Source organism: Polistes dominula, unplaced genomic scaffold, assembly GCF_049000335.1.
Source record: "Polistes dominula isolate Pdom_NZ unplaced genomic scaffold, Pdom_raw_medaka contig_83, whole genome shotgun sequence".
NCBI classification, from domain to species: domain Eukaryota; kingdom Metazoa; phylum Arthropoda; class Insecta; order Hymenoptera; family Vespidae; genus Polistes; species Polistes dominula.
Window position 1 is genome coordinate 1,850,238 of NW_028301032.1, and position 17,393 is coordinate 1,867,630.

Sequence of the window (17,393 nt, forward strand, 5' to 3'; positions counted from 1 at the left end):
CACAAATTTCTATTCTTCTACTTTAAGAATCAATTTAGACAATGTCTCAGCTCACGATTGCTGTCTAGGCGCTTCAAAATCAGGATATACAGGACAATCATCCTACCAGTAATCCTTTATGGTACCCAAACGTGGTCACTTACGTCACGGGACGAAAAGAAATTGAAACTTTTCGAAAATAAAGTTGTTCGTCAAATCTTCGGGTGCAAAACGCGATGAGGAAACGACCGAATCGGAGAAAACCCCATAACGTAGAGGTACACCTGACTGTACAACAAAACCGGACATCATTAACGTCGTAAAATCGCGCCGATTAAGATGGGCAGGTCACGTGGCGCGCATGGGGGTGAATCGAACGGTGTATAAAATACTGATCGGTATAGCAACGGGAAAAGACCACTGGGTAGACCGAGACGTGGATGGGAGGACAATATTGGTTCGGGATCTTAAAGAAGTGGGCTACGAAGTCCGCGAGTGGACAGGGTCAAGCTCAGGGATGGAAACACTGGGTGGGGTTTGGTATTTGTGGCGATGAAACTGACTTACTGACTTACTAACTGAATGAATGTCTGACTGACTGAATGAATGACTGGATGTCTGACTGACTGATTCTGACTGACTGACTGTTTCTTTGTATCGTTGTATCTCAGAAAAATAGTGAACACTTATCTTGAATATAAATTGAATGCGTTTGAAAGTATCATAAATTGTGAAGGGTATATGATAACCGGTTTATTCATGAAAGTTAGATAGAAAGAGATGAATATAATTCTGAAAAAAAAAAAAATAATAAAATAAAAAGAAAATAAGATGATAAGGTGAAAATATCGTGATCTCGATTGTACTGAGAAAACAAAAAAAGAAAAGAAGTGAACGTTTTTCAAAATTGCAACCCATCCTCGAAGGAATAGAAAATACTGTATACATATATCGAAGACATAAAGAATGGGGGATGAGGGTTGAAAAGGGGAGTGAGGGGAAGTAAAGCGTGTGTGGAATATACACAGGGTGTATTGAAACATCCAATAGTCGTCTAATTCAGAATGAAACGACCTGTTCTATCTTCTAACTTTTTGAAAAGGAAAAGTGTGAGAAATGATAGGTCAATTTAGTTGCAAATTTTCATTCGTTTTCTATGTTTTTTTTCTTTTTTTTTTCTTTTTTTTTGTCAACAAAATGAATGGTCAATTTAATCGTAAATTTTCATTCGTAAAAAAAAACAACTTTTTATACAAGAAAAAGAATGATAATGATGATAATAATATGTGCCTTGTATTTTAGCGAGTTATTAAGTGCACCATTTTGTATCGTAAAAGCAATTAAAAATAAATAACAAAGAAACGACAAGGGAATAATAATTAACGAAAGGTTCTTCTTCTTCTTCTTCTTCTTTAAAGTTTTTTTTTTTTTTTTTTTTTTACCTTTAAAGCTGCCTACTACTACTGATGCTACAATGTTGCCTCGCTTAATTACATCATCGTCACGAGAGGGTTGGTTAGAGAGGATAGGAGTCAGGTGGGGGAGTGAAATAAAAGTAGAAGGAGAATGAAAATGAAGAAATGAGACAAAAAATGAAAGAAATAAAAAAAGAAAAAAAGAAAAGTATGAAGTTTAACTCGACCTGTGTCTCGTCGTTTCAGGGCAATTCATTTTAAAGTGGCCACTACTATTACTTCTACTCCCCTCCCACGAGTTATATATACATACATATATATATATATATCGTTTTCGGAATAGAACGAGTAAATGAATGAATGAAAAAGATAAAAAAGAAAAAATAACTGAAGGGGAAGAAGAAGAAGGGGTAGAAGAACCCCATTCATTCCACTCGAGACTCACTAATACTCTTCGAAACTTTCTCGTCGTCGGTTTCGTGGTTGTAATTGTGATTGTGGTTATTACGTTTGTGTATATATATATATATATATATATATATATATATATATATATATATATATACATGTGTATGTGTGTACAGAGAAGAAAAAGTGGGGTGTAGGAAAGCGAGAAAAGTTGGGGGTTGATAACAAAAAAAATAAAAAAAACAAAAAACAAAAGGAAACCACCCTAACAAAATTCTCGTATAGAAAATTATGGGAATATTCGTTTGTGTTAACGAACTGCAAACACACAAAACATGGCAGAACATGGCAGGAACAGCTTTGGTGAAAGAGAATGAGAGGATTTCATAATATACTTTCATTCACATTTGTTGACGTTGTCTACAATGACGATATATGATGGATATATGACGAAGTATGACGACTAGTAGTATGACAATGATGACACGTGTGTTGAGAAAGAGGAAGAAGAAGTTTTACGTTCTCTTTTGTTGACATTGCCGACAATGACGAACTATATGACGGATATATGACGGACTATGACGACTAGTGGTATGACACAATGATGACACGTGGTTGAGGATAAAAAAGAGGAAGAGGAAGAGGAAAGTTTGTTATGGTTGTGCTGGTGGTGGTGGTGGTTTAACTCGTCGTTGAATTTCCAGGTTGCACGTGTAAAACGCGTTCTAATCTTTCGTTGGACATTTTCCTCACACTGTTAATAAAAAGAGAAAGAGAAAGAGAGACCTGAGAGAGTGAGAGTGAGTGAGAAAGAGTAAGAGAGAGAGAGAAAGAGAGAGTGATAGAAATATGAGTAAAGCCGGCGGCAGAATGTCTGTTGCCAGCATTCGTTCGGTTTGATCGGTTGGTTGGTTTGGTTGGTTTAGTTTGCTTTGGTTGGTTGGTTGGTTGGTTGGTTGGTTGGTTGATAGTCATACGCCTACGTTCCACATACCAACAACATACAATACACATTTGACTTATACAAATGATTACAATCTTCAATCTTTATGTGTTACTAGGAACAAATCGTCACACTATACTTCAAACACTGTACTTAAAACACTATACTCAAATAATTATACTCAAAACACTATGATGTGAAGAATTTCTAACTCCTAACTCAACTTAGTAACTCAATGAAGAATTTAAGAGAAAGGTTTTCTTACTTTAACCCATTCGAAACCTACGAGACTTTTTTTCATAGAACACGGTGGTTCTCCTAGGATCCATTTCTATTTTATTTTATTATTATTATATATTTTAATTTTTTTTTTATTAATTATTTATATTATTTATATTTATATTTATTCAATTTTTATTAATAATAATTTATATATATTTAAATAATTATATAACTAATGGATTAATAATTTATATATTGATTTTATTACACTTCTTTTTTTTTTTTTTTTTTTTTTTAATTAAATTGCCAATTTTATAATAACAAATTTTGTTTATTTTTTTTTCTATACTTTAAAGATACACTAACATATTTATAAAAAAAAAATTCTTATCTTGACGAATACTTTAATTAAAATTATTGATAGTAGTTTAGTATGGTTGCACACACTGTATGCAAGTGGTCTTTTGATACAGAAAATTATTACACAAATTGTATACAAGTGAATCTCGAATTGAATAAACGAAAATAGAGAAAAAACACAAAACTAAAAACTAAAAAATAAAATTTCTTATCTCAACAAAAACTTTGCTCAGAATAATTGATAACAGCTCACAATGATTGCACAAACTGTATGCAAGTAGTCTTTTGATACCAAAAATTATTACACAAACTGTATACAAGTGAATCTTGAATTGAATAAACCAAAATGAAGAAAAAACAAAGAACTAATAATAAAAAAATAAAATTTCTTATCTCAGCAAAAACTTTGCTCAGAATAATTGATAACAGCTCACAATGATTGCACAAACTGTATGCAAGTGGTCTCTTAATACCAAAAATTATTACACACACTGTATACAAGTGAATCTCGAATTGAATAAACCAAAATGAAGAAAAAACAAAGAACTAACAATAAAAAAATACAATTTCTTATCTCAACAAAAACTTTGCTGAGAATAATTGATAACAGCTCACTATGATTGCACACACTGTATGCAAGTGGGTGTCTCAAGTTAAGTGTGATTGCACATACCGTGTGCAAGTGGATTTTAAATGGGTTAATAAGAAGGAAAGAGGAAAAAAAGAAAGACTTAAAGAAAGAAATGAGGGTGGATGAGGAAGGAGGGGATATGGTGGTGATGATATTAATAAAAAAAAATGTCCTTCAATTCTTTAAGTATTAGCAAGTTAACAGCTCAGCTCGTTAAATTAATCAAAATACCAGAAGAAAAAAAGAACTTCTGCTGCTGTCTTCCCTTACTTTACACCATTTCTTTCTTTCTTTCTTTCTTTCTGTCCTTTTTATTTTTCTTATTTAATTTTTCTTTTTTTTAAAGATGATATTACAAAATAATAATAAAAAAAAAAGAGGAATTTCGCGTTGGTTAGAAAAAGATAGAAAAGTACTTGGGAAGAAATTAAGATAGGAAGGAAGAAAGTAAAATAAGAAATAAAAAAATAAGTGACAAAAAAATGAGTAAAAGAGTAAAAGAGAGAGAAGGGGTGAGATGATAGGCGGGGGTGGGGGGGCTAGGAAAGAGGGTAGGAAATAGAAGGAAAATTCTTTTGGAAAAAAACCCCGTGCTTTGTGAATCGTAGTAGTAGTAGCAGCAGCAACACAACGAGCCTTTCATTCTCACTCCTGGGTTCTCCTTTTTCTTTTTTTTTTTTATTTTTATTTTTTTTTTTTTTTTATTATTTTTTACCCGAGCAACCCCAATGCAATTTTCTTCCAACCATATTGCCACCTTACTATAATAATCTTCTTCTTCTTCTTCTTCTTCTTCTTTTATACTTCCTCATCCCGTTGTATGCGACTAAACGAAGATTCATTTTTTAATTTTTTTATTTTTTTGTGTCCATAAAAATGAAAAAAATACACCCATAAGAATATAATTGTATAAATTTTTAAATTATTTGATGGTTCTATATTTTTTTTTTTTTTATTATTTGTTCTTTTTACTATTATATTTTATTATTTATTTATTTAAGATATTTTCTAATATTTATTACATTATTATTAATAATAATAATAATTATTATTATATTATTAAAATAATTTTATTTTTTATTTTTTTATTTTAAACACACACCCATTTAAATAATCCCCCTTAAAATAAAATAAAAAATAAAAAAATAATGTCACTTAGATTAATTACCAAAAGAAAAGAAAAAAGAAAGAAAGAAAGAATGAAAGATAAACTTTGAAATATTACAATAAATTCTACAATTTTAATTTCAACAATTTCTTCGTTTGATGTCAAAGACACGCAAAATATTCCACTAGAAAAAAAAAAAAAAAAAAAAAAACTAAACCAAAACAAAAAAACACGTGGCATGATGACGTGTACTATAAAATTATTCACATTGTACCTTTTTCTAACTCTTTGCTCATTTACCTTTCATTCTTGTTTCATTTTCTTTTTTTTTTTTTTCCTTTTCCCTTTCTGTTCACTGTCTAGCACAAACCCTCACCTCCCCCCGTCTCTCTCCCCCCCCCAACCACCCTAAACTAATGAAGAAAAATCGAAAAAGTGTTGAAAACACGCGAACAGGGTCTTGGGGGTCTTGGGTAAGGTAACAAGGCGTGTTTTACGAGCTGCGATTAGGATACCGGATTTTTACATACTCTTGTTGCTCGAGCATTCAACTAACACACATATATACACACACATATATATATATACACATATGTATTTCATTCGATCAACCGATAACACCACCATTAACATAGAAAACGTTCGAATACTGTTCTTACAATACGCGTATATAAAGCAAGCAAGTTTTCGAGTAGTATAATTCGTACCTGATTGGTTACTCAACGTGAAAAAAAAAAAAAATAAATTTAAAAAATTCATTCTACTACTCTAAGAAAATTGTAAAACCCGTTTTTTTCATTTTTTTTTCTTTTTTTCTTTTAAAAACCTGGTTGAAAGAAAACAGACACACACACACATAAGTTTTCTTGTGTCAAGAAGAAAAATAATAATAAAAAATGTAAGAGAGTTAAAATATTTGCAAAACATTTTACTTCTACTTTGGATATGTATGCATATATATGTGTGTGCATATATGTGCAACCTAGTTGCATTGCAAAGTTGCAAAGTAGAGAGAGAGAGAGAGAGAAAGAAAAAGAATATTACTCAAGCTTGCATATATTTGACTACTTACTTTATTTTCACAACCTTTGTGATGCTAATTTCAACTTAACATTAAATCATAAAAAATTGTGAACTTTCTTCGATTAATTATTTAAATAATAATTAAAAATAATTAAATTAGAATTAGAGCGTTGCTGTGGCTCACAATCAGTACCTCCCTCCCCCCCCCACTCCCTCCGAGATACACAATAATTCATATAATATTATATTATAATATGTACAAATCATAATATACAGAAATATATTATTATAATATAATTTTGTATTATAATTTATATATTATAATATAATATTATATATTAAAAAAATTATATATAAAAAAAAAGAAAATATTTATATAATTATAATTATAATTATAATTATAATTAAATTAATATAATTATAATATTAAAAAAATAATATATAAAAATATATATTTTTAGAAAATAATAATATTAAAATTATTAAATATATAATAATAATAATAATATATTTTAAATACATAAATACAAAGTGTGACCAATAATAATAATAATAATAATAATAATAATAATAATAATTAATTAATATGTATATATAATAATAAAATAAAATAATAATACATAAAAATATGTAAAAACTGATACTATAAAAATTATATATTTATATATGAATATATATATATATATATATGAAGTGTGAGCAATAATAATTTGTTTGAAGTGTTAAAATTACGGTTGTTTCGTTATCAGAATAAATTTTCTCTCATTTGCTACTGTGACAAGTGATTCCCTGCGTTTGTCAGAAGTAGGTTAGTCGATTATATGCGTTAAAATGTCGGTCAGACGAACAGAGACGAACAAACGAACAGACGAGAGAGAGAGAGAGAGAGAGAGAAAGAGAGAGAGAAGTCGTCTTGCAATTTCAACAAATTTATGGGGAAATGAGAAAATACGTGGAATTATTTCATAATTTCTTTTTTTTTCTTTTTTTTTTTTGTCATACCTTTTAAATAATTTTTCATAATTTTCACACATATAAATATATAGGTCAAATTTAGATTGTATTCCAAACATCCACTCCCCCCCCCCATCATTTTACACCCACCTTCTTCCCAATTTCTGTGTTTTTATTTTTTTTTTTATTTTTAATTTAATTTTCTCTTTCTTTTTTCCCTACCGTGTGTTCTTTAAAGGAGTAATATGTGTGTGTGTATGTGTGTGTGTACACACATTATCACGATATTGTTTCTACTGATTAATTTAATTATTGTTAATTATGTTGGTTAATTTATTCAAGAAAGTTTATGATTGTATTTTAAAGAGAGTTAAAGGGACAATTAAACAACCACCCACCCACCCTTTTACATCCACCCATCCTTTTATTACACCCACTTCACCATTTCTGTGTTTCTTTATTTTTCATTTAATTTAATCTTCTTTTTTTTTCTTTTTCACTACCATGTGCTTTTTAAAGGAATATGTTGTACACACATTACCATAATATTTCTATTATATATCTTCTTAATATATATATAAATTACGAGTTACGTTGTTTGTCCGCAATGGACTCCTAAACTATTGAACCGATTTGAATCAAATTTTCCACACTGTGTGCAGTTTTATCTAACTTAAAAGATAGGATAGTTTATATCTCAATTTATAATTGCAATTGACTTAAAGACGTGTGTATTGGACTGATTGTGAGTCACAACAACACGTGGCAAGACACCTCTAGTACTTTATATAAAATACAAGCACGTTCACACCTTTATGAACAAAATTCTTGAAGTCTCATGAACACAAGGATTAAAAACTTATGTGTCATAGTTTGTCTTCGAGATTTGTATTTTATTTTCTTCAAAGAAATATCAACAACGTATCTCCTAATATCGATTTCGCACGATATTCTCGAATATTATCGCGAGACAACGTTTATCAATATATACGATGTGTTATCATCTTCCTTTCAAAGTACCCATACGTACATCCACACACACAACATACATGCACACACACAACGTACATGTACACATATATATATATGCTTGTTTCGAATCCCAGGAGAATGAACTTTCATCCACAATAAACGTGATACGAATGAACACATTCACATACACACTAACATTCACACAAACACATACACACACGTATCTAAAATATGTAACACGATAATCAAGAATTCAATTTGAACCCAAAAGGGTTTGAGAAGGGTGTTCCCTTTTCTTTTAATTTCATATTATTCTTCTTATTATTATTATTGAAATATGATCACAAAGAATCGTCGTAGAATTGTCATCATTATTATTATTATTAATATTATTATTATTATTATGATTTTATTATGATTTAAATAATACGAAGAACTTTATCAGACTATTTTTATTATCTTTACAGAGAAGAAGAAATATTATCATCGGACTTGTTGGCTGATAACACACCGAAGAAAGATAACACGTGTTCAATTGACATAAGAAATCTAACGATGATGATTATGATGATGATGATGATGATAATTATGATGATATCATACGTTAATGTGAATTTACCACGTACTAATTGGATTACAACGATTTATTATAGAAGAGGAATAATTCCAAGTGTTTTTTAATTTTCTTTTGAAAATTCAATCAGTCGATGGATCATCAATTTAAACAAACGAAAAATATCATACAATACTATTATTATTAATAATATTAATAATAATAATAATAACAATAATACAAGTGATATGATAAAATTGATAATAATGATCGTTCGAATAATATGACCGATAGAATGACGTAGGGTTGTGTGGGGTTGGGGTACTTTTTTGACGTACGCCACAATACAAAAAAAAAAACAACCTTTTTCTAAGGTTTAAAGGACTTTAATCAAAATTTGGAAAAAAATATCAGACAAATAATACAAAAAAAAATATCAGACAAATATTAAAATATTGAAGAATAAATTTACCAAAAACAAAAAAAAAACAAAAAATTAATTAATTGATAATATATGAAAATAATTAATTAATAATTAATATAAAAAAAAATTGAGATTTGAAGAATAAACAAAGAATAAAAAAAAAATAAACATAAAAATTGAAAGAAAAAAAAATATATATATATATGTTGATTTGGTTACACGTTAAATAAATTGGTTCACGAAAAGGGATTACATGATGTAAAGAACAAACAAAAATTACCTGGACAAAGGATAAAAGAAGAGAAAGGGTGAAAAAGGGCTAAAGAAAGAGGAAGGAAGGACGGACGGAAGGTAGGAAGGAAGGAAGGAAGGGAAGGGAAGGTGTCATGCACAAAATGGGAACAGCGAAATTCGTGCTAGGTAGTGCGATTCTTGGACTATTTTGGAGTTGTTTGCTGATGAAAGGTGTCCTGACGAATTCAACTAACAGGTGCGATTATTCGCCCTGTTCCTGCGATCACTATGGCAGGTTGACATGCGACTGCAAAGAGGATGGTGAGGTAAGGATGTATTATTAACTTTTTTTTTTACGATTTAACACAGTGAAAACAATAAATTCTTATTTATATCAAAACAAAGCTTAAGTATTTTGATTTTTAAATGTGAAATACATGAAATTCGTTAAGTTGTTAAGGGAATATTATTTATCAAAAAAAAAATTTACAAAATTACAAAAATTACAACAACAACAACAAAAAAACAGGAAGACTAAAAGAAATGAAGATTTTACTTGTCATTTATTTTTTGGCGGGAAAATTTACATGTTTAAAAATGAATACTTCATATACAAATATTATTACAAAAAGAAAAAAGAAGATTAAAGACTGAAACAAATGAAAATATTCCTTTCCTTTTCTATTTCAATTTTATTTTATTTTTTTTTTTTATTTTGAGGGGGGAGAGGGAAATTTATATTCTCAAAAAATGAATTCTTCATATATACACACATATACATATATATATATACATCAATTTTATTTAAATGGATTCATCTGAACGATTTCATTTCCCTGTACCCAGTAGTACTCTAATTTAGTATCTTTGCATCTGTCACCACCACCACTCTTACCCTTTTCCCTTTCTTCCCTTCGATTCTCATTCTCGAAACCATTTCTTTTTCCTCTCCTTATCTCTCCTTATCTCTGTTCTACTCACAATCACCACCACCATCCTCTTTTATAGAAGAGAATCCATTGAAGTAAAACCGCGATTTTTATCTTATGAAAAATTTCGAATACGAAGACGCCTAACTTTGGTCTGAGAACGACCAATCCACGAATTGGAATTTACTTTTGTTCAAACCATGAACGTTTTAAACTCAACTTTCGAATTATCGAATCTAGATAAAGCGTATAAATGGGGGATCCCTTAGAAACGAAAAAACATCCTTTTCTTCTTCGATACTCCTCACACCCACGCTTTTACACCTTCTTCTTCAACTTCAACAGAACCCAACAAAAGGGAGAGGAAAAGAGGTAGAATTTAGGCAATGTCAATAAATTATTCAGCTCACGATTGCTGTCTAGGAACTTCAAAATCAGGATATACAGGACAATCATCCTACCGGTAGTCCTTTAAGGTACCCAAACGTGGTCACTTACGTCACGGGACGAAAAGAAATTGAAGCTTTTCGAAAATAAAGTTGTTCGTCAAATCTTTGGGTGCAAAACGCGATGAGGAAACAGCCGAATCGGAGAAAACCCCATAACGTAGAAGTACACCTGACTGTACAACAAAACCGGACATCATTAACGTCGTAAAATCGCGCCGATTAAGATGGGCAGGTCACGTGGCACGCATGGGGGTGAATCGAACGGTGCATAAAATACTGATCGGTATACCAACGGGAAAAGACCACTGGGTAGATCGAGACGTGGATGGGAGGACAATATTGTTTCGGGATCTTAAAGAAGTGGGCTACGAAAACCGCGAGTGGACAGGGTCAAGATCAGGGATGGGAACACTGGGCGGGGTTTGGTATTTGTGGCGATGAAACTGACTTACTGACTTACTAACTGAATGAATGTCTGACTGACTGATTTTGACTGACTGATTGAATGTCTGACTGACTGAATGTATAACTGACTGAATGTCTGACTGACTGATTCTGACTGGCTGACTGATTCTGACTGACTTACTGAATGACTGGTTGATTCTAATCTATAGGACATAACTGATGATTTCTGACTGACTAAATGACTGAATGTCTGACTGACTGATTCTGACTGATTCTGACTGACTTACTGAATGATTGGTTGATTCTGATCTATAAGACATAACTGATGATTTCTGACTGACTAAATGACTGAATGTCTGACTGACTGATTCTGACTGACCTATTCTGACTGACTTACTGAATGACTGTTTGATTCTGATCTATAAGACATAACTGATGATTTCTGATGTTTCAGTATTTAACATTGCAAAATATCACATTTTTATATTCTATTATTTTTTTTTATTCTGACGTAAATGTTCATTTTTTATTTATTAAATGTAGAGAAAAAAACGTACTTGTTAAAAGATTCAAGGTTATAAAAAATTAGAAAAGCAAGAGAGAACACTTGCTTTTTCTCTCTAAACTGTGAAAAATATGAGCAAAATTGCATAGTAGTAGTGGTAAGGGTGGTGAGAGTGGTTTTCTTTCTCTCTCTCTCTTTCTCTCTCTTTCTCTTTGTTTCCTTCTTTTTCATTCTGGTACATAGGGCAAGTACTACCAACCCTATATGCTATAAATTAGAACGTGTTTACGCAAATCGCGAGGCCGACACGAGTGGCAGGTAGGCAGGCAGGTAGGCAGACAGGCAGACAGGTAAGGTGCGTATGTGTGTATGTGTAGGTATATATGTGTGTATGAGCCAGGGGCATTTTCTTTCCCTTCGCACTTCACCTTTCGTATTTCATTCCTTTTCCTTTTTACTTTTACCTTTTCTTTTTTCAACCAACCCAACCCGTGTTCCAAGAGAACACATACACACACACAAGTTCCTCCCACCCCTACGTTTAGAATATTTATCGCACCGGACGAGTACGTATGTGTAGCTTGATGTCCCAAGAGGGGTAGAAAAAAAAAAAAAAAAAAAAAGAAAACGAAATTTGCTGCGTGCTGAGAAAAATGGGAGAAATTCGTTGAAGGATTCTCATGCATGGGTCACACGCGTCTCGTTGAATTTTATCCTAACACACATACACACATACACACAACCCCCTCTCACCTATCAAATATCGTCGCGACATATTATATTCGAGAATTATTATCAAAGGGGAGGATGGCTTTTTTGTAAGATTAGAAAAAATACAAAAAAAGAAAAAAATATCACAAAGAAAAGTTTTATAATAATATTGTATAATTAAACAATAATAATAAAAAACAAAAATACCTTAATACGAGAAATAAAATATCTTGAATGTACTATTAAGAGTATAACTACTAAACCCTTTTGCTATGGGCATATTTTTCATGGTGTTACTTCTACTGTACTGGCTACTAATACGTGCAGCATCGAAATTGTTACAATTGAAATTTATTTTTAAATAATTTTGTTGTTGATATTAATGATTTTTCAATCAAAAGAAACAAAACACTATAAAATTACACGTCCACAGTGAAATATTTGACTTAGTGCTATAACTGCATATGTTCGTCGTATGTAAAATATGCGGTATTTTATGCAGGGCCACTATAGTGGCCCGTAGTATCTCAATAGTATCTTATGCAGGGCCACTATAGTGGTCCGTAGTATCTCAGTAGCATCTTACGGACCACTATAGTGATCCATAGTAACAAAACGATTAAAAGTTACAAAGAATAACAATTAAAAATTGAAAAAACACGAGAAGAAAGAAAATACGACTTAACTCGGGTGAGAACAATCATAAAATCTATTTTATTTTATTTTATTTTAAACACCTTAAGAAAAAAAGAAAATAATAATAAAAATAAAATGAGAGAGTTAGGAAAAAGTGTGTTGGTTACAAATTATTATTATTATTATTATTATCATTATCAAGGAAACATAATCTCTAAGTCTTGAAAAAAAAAAAAATATAAAAAAAAAAAATAAAAAAAAGGTTTTAACTATCACGCTTCTCTTCCTTCTTCTATGAGGGATAAGGGGGGTAGGGGAGGATAGGGGGGTGGGTTGTATATTCTCTTAACCATCATAGCTATTGTTCTTCTACAAAACGTTCTTTGTCTATTATCCGAGAAATGCAACACGCATATGTATATTTATATATATGTATATGTATATGTATGTAATATGTATATATGTGTATGTGTAAGTACAAGGTATAATATACAAAGAGAAGTAGTATAATAATGCAAGCAAAGAACAACACAACACGTAGAATATATATATGTGTATATATGTGTGTGTGTGTATGAGTGTATGCAGTATACTTTGGAAATGCCGTAAACTCGATCCGTAAAAGCCGTGTCCGTGACGAAATGACCACGAGAAAGAGAAAGAGAGAGAGAGAAAAAAGAAAGAGAGTGTGAAAGAGAGAGAGAGAGAGAGAAGGCAAGGTTATTTTACATCGTAGTTCAACCAATCGGATTGCTTGAACTAAAACAGAAATTCATTATTCTTATTTATTGAAACTTATTTTTTCTATTCTTTTATAGACACATTACTATAACATCTAGTCGCATAGTAATTTTATCGATCTCGTCATCAAGTTCATGGTTAAAAAAAAAAAAAAAAAAAAAAAAAGAAAAAAGTAGTAGTAAAGAAAAAGATAAATTATGTTAATTATATGCAACACACGTTAAATGTGTGTATCGTGAAAATAAATCTTAATTAGTATCACGTTCGATAAGACTTTGTATTTTTTGTTTTGTTTTGTGTTTCAAGATCAATAATCTAAATAAAGTAATAATAAAATATATAATAATAATAATAATAATGAAATAATTTAATAATTTATTAATTTGTTAATTTAATAAATAAATAATAATAATAATAATAATAATAATAATAATAAAATAAAGTAATCTAAAAAAATAAAATCAAATGGAAAATGCAACTTTGAAATCAAATTTAAATAATCTATAATAAATCAGTAATCTAAAAGTAAGGTAATAATAAACTATATAATAATAATAATAATAATAATAATAATAATAATAATAATAATAATAATAAATAAATAAAATAATAATAATAAAATAAATTAATCTAAAAAAATAAAATCAAATGGAAAATGCAACTTTGAAATCAAATTTAAATAATCAATCTAATAAATCAGTAATCTAAAAATAAGGTAATAATAAAATATAATAATAATAATAATAATAATAATAATAAATTAATTTATGAATTTAATAAATAAATAAATAAATAATAAGAAGAAGATAAAGTAATAATCTAAATAAAATCAAATGGTGCTGCAACATTGTAAAAACTGTGAAAAATAAGAAGATGCAATTTTTGTAATATTTAATTTATTATTTCCTTCTTTTTTTTTTTTTTTTTAATTTCTTTATTTCGTTATTTCTATTTGTCTTTTTTTTTCTTTTTGTTTAATCCTTTAATTCTTTTGTTTAATATTTTTCGTTACAACGGGAAGAAAGTTTGCTATTTTAACAAACGAGAAGTAATAGTAGTAGTTAGTTTCATCGTATAAATTCGACAAATAAACCAACAAAATTGAGAGGAAACTATTCAGAAGTTAGAAACGTTTCTCTCTCTCTCTACATTTCACGAATTACCTGGCTAACCAACCAGGTGTTTTCGCTTTTACGAACGATACATGGGTTTATGATTACATAGAAGATACACAAGTATAATAATAATAATAGATACTCTAAAGTATATACGATGATTATGAGAATATGAACGAAATTATTTGTCTCTTTGTTATTCTCTAACCCACACACACATCTATATATTATATTTTATATTTAAATATATATAAATATATAATATAATACATAACTATATATATATATATATATATATATATATATATATATATATATATATAAATATATTTTTTTTAATTACTCTCGGTGGTTGCACTGATCGTTCGATTTTCAATTGCAAAATAGAAAAAATAAAACTAAAAAAAAAGAAGAACAAAAAAAAAGGGAAATGTGATTGAACAGATAGATAAAAAAAAAAAAGAAAAAAAAAGAAAATTCCAAGTTTTCCCAGGTTTTTCTTTTTTACATTCAACCAACGGTGAGGGTGAGGAGGGTTAGGGGGAGAGAAAGTAAACGATGCTCGAAAAACGATGGAGGTTAATAAAAAAAAAATAAAAAAAGCTTTTGTAATCGACCTCGACCGATATTCTCAGCGTTTCCGGATTCCGGTATAAACTAACCGGATGTTGCAAAACGTTAAGTCCGTATGTGTACCTGCTGCTAGGGTAGTAATCCTTGAAACTTATCGAATTTCCGTGCTTTAACTCAGCAACCCCCACTACGACCACTACCATCACCAGTACCATTACTAACCCAACTAACCCCACTCGTCGTATTATCTCTTTTTCGGCAAAACGAGTTACAGGAAATAATAAAAAATATAAAAAAAACCCACCCTCAGAGTAAAGGGTGGTATTCTCTCCAGCAGAGTTAGTCCCAAGTATCCCCTTTTTGAATAATTGACAAGGACGTGAATAATCGATCGTACCTTTTAGCGGATGTGGTGTCTCTTAAAACTTAACCCCTCTTCCGCATACCCTCACAAGGGACCACCCAAACCACCATGAAATAGATAGAACCACGGGAATTCGAGAATAGTATATTATTTACAAAAGAGAAAAGAAATAACGTGCTTTTATTCGGTCAATAAATTACTCAGCTCACGATTGCTGTCTAGGTGCTTCAAAATCAAGATATACAGGACAATCATCCTACCAGTAGTCCTTTATGGTACCGAAACGTGGTCACTTACGTCACGGGACGAAAAGTAATTGAAGCTTATCGAAAATAAAGTTGTTCGTCAAATCTTCGGGTGCAAATCGCGATGAGGAAACGGCCGAATCGGAGAAAACCCCATAACGTAGAAGTACACCTGACTGTACAACAAAACCGGACATCATTAACGTCGTAAAATCGCGCCGATTAAGATGGGCAGGTCACGTGGCGCGCATGAGGGTGAATCGAACGGTGCATAAAATACTGATCGGTACAGCAACGGGAAAAGACCACTGGGTAGACCGAAACGTGGATGGGAGGACAATATTGGTTCGGGATCTTAAAGAAGTGGGCTACGAAGACCGCGAGTGAACAGGGTCAAGCTCAGGGATGGGAACACTGGGTGGGGTTTGATATTTGTGGCGATGAAACTGACTGACTGACTTATTCTGACTGACTGACTGACTGACTGATTCTGATCTATAGAACATGACTGATGAATTCTGATTCTTCATAAAAAAGTCTCGTGGTTACGAATTGAAAATAGAATAGAAATTATATTATCGATAATTCAACGTGAACAGATCGATAGATAATAAAAATGACACACAATTGACATAACGAAGAGGAGTAGGAGGAGGAGAAAGAGGAGGATGAAAATGAGAAGGTGGAAACTAGGTGATAATTAATTAATAACTTTCGTCAACGTGAGATTTAATTATTGGCTACTACTATCTATCGAATCGTGTTTGAAACCGCGTATGGAAAATTGGTTTGGTTTAAAAAAGAAATTAAAAAAGGAGAAAAAGGGAATTGGTAACCAATGAACATGGTGGTGGGACCACTAGGAGACCACGATAATGGTCGACGACGATGGATAGAACTCTCACGAATGAATCTACCATCTACCCTTGCCATTCCCAACCCCTTACGGGAAAATTGTTTCGAATAAATCTTTTATAGATCGTAAAAGTACACATTTTCGTATTCATTTGATCTTTTTTTGTTCTTCATAGACATCTAAGTTCGATGGAAATATTTATTCCACACGAGTGGTTCTTCAACATCCCTTCAACCCTTCATAACCATCTACACAACCAACATCATCAACAAAACTCAAACGAATTGAGATTTTCGATTGTTAACAATTGAAATGCATTTTCATTTTTTAACTTTCTTCTTCTTTTCGAAAAAAATGTTTCGTAGTCTCCAAATGGGTTAAAAAAAAAAGAAAAAGAAAAAGAAAAAAGAAAATAAATGAAATATAGAGAAAATACAATCGACAATCAGGTGGAGGAAAAGACGAACGCGAACTGGGTTTTCAAATAATCTGTCTGTCTCTCTCTCTCTCTCTCTCTCTCACTGTACCTGTCTATATGAGATTGTGTATATATGTGGATATAGATATAAGTGTGAGTGTGTTTTGTGTTGGACGATCGGCAATCTTTCGTCTAGCATCATATCGAGAAGAAGAATAAG

The 17,393-nt window shown here is 30.8% G+C and overlaps 2 protein-coding genes across 8 annotated transcripts in view; one reads left to right on the top strand and one right to left on the bottom strand.

Annotated features, from left to right (window-relative positions):
* hiw (MYC binding protein highwire) overlaps nucleotides 1–17,393 on the bottom strand; it is a 220,257-nt gene that overhangs the window by 183,757 nt on the left and 19,107 nt on the right. The window lies entirely within an intron of this gene.
* The window catches only part of LOC107069312 (uncharacterized), a 111,980-nt gene that overhangs the window by 85,611 nt on the left and 8,976 nt on the right, over nucleotides 1–17,393 (top strand). For both annotated transcript variants that reach the window (XM_089174333.1, XM_089174332.1), the window contains one exon: nucleotides 8,483–9,552. In XM_089174333.1, the coding sequence (XP_089030459.1) occupies nucleotides 9,379–9,552 (174 nt within the window). In that variant the 5' untranslated portion in view covers nucleotides 8,483–9,378. The remainder of the gene's footprint in view (nucleotides 1–8,482; nucleotides 9,553–17,393) is intronic.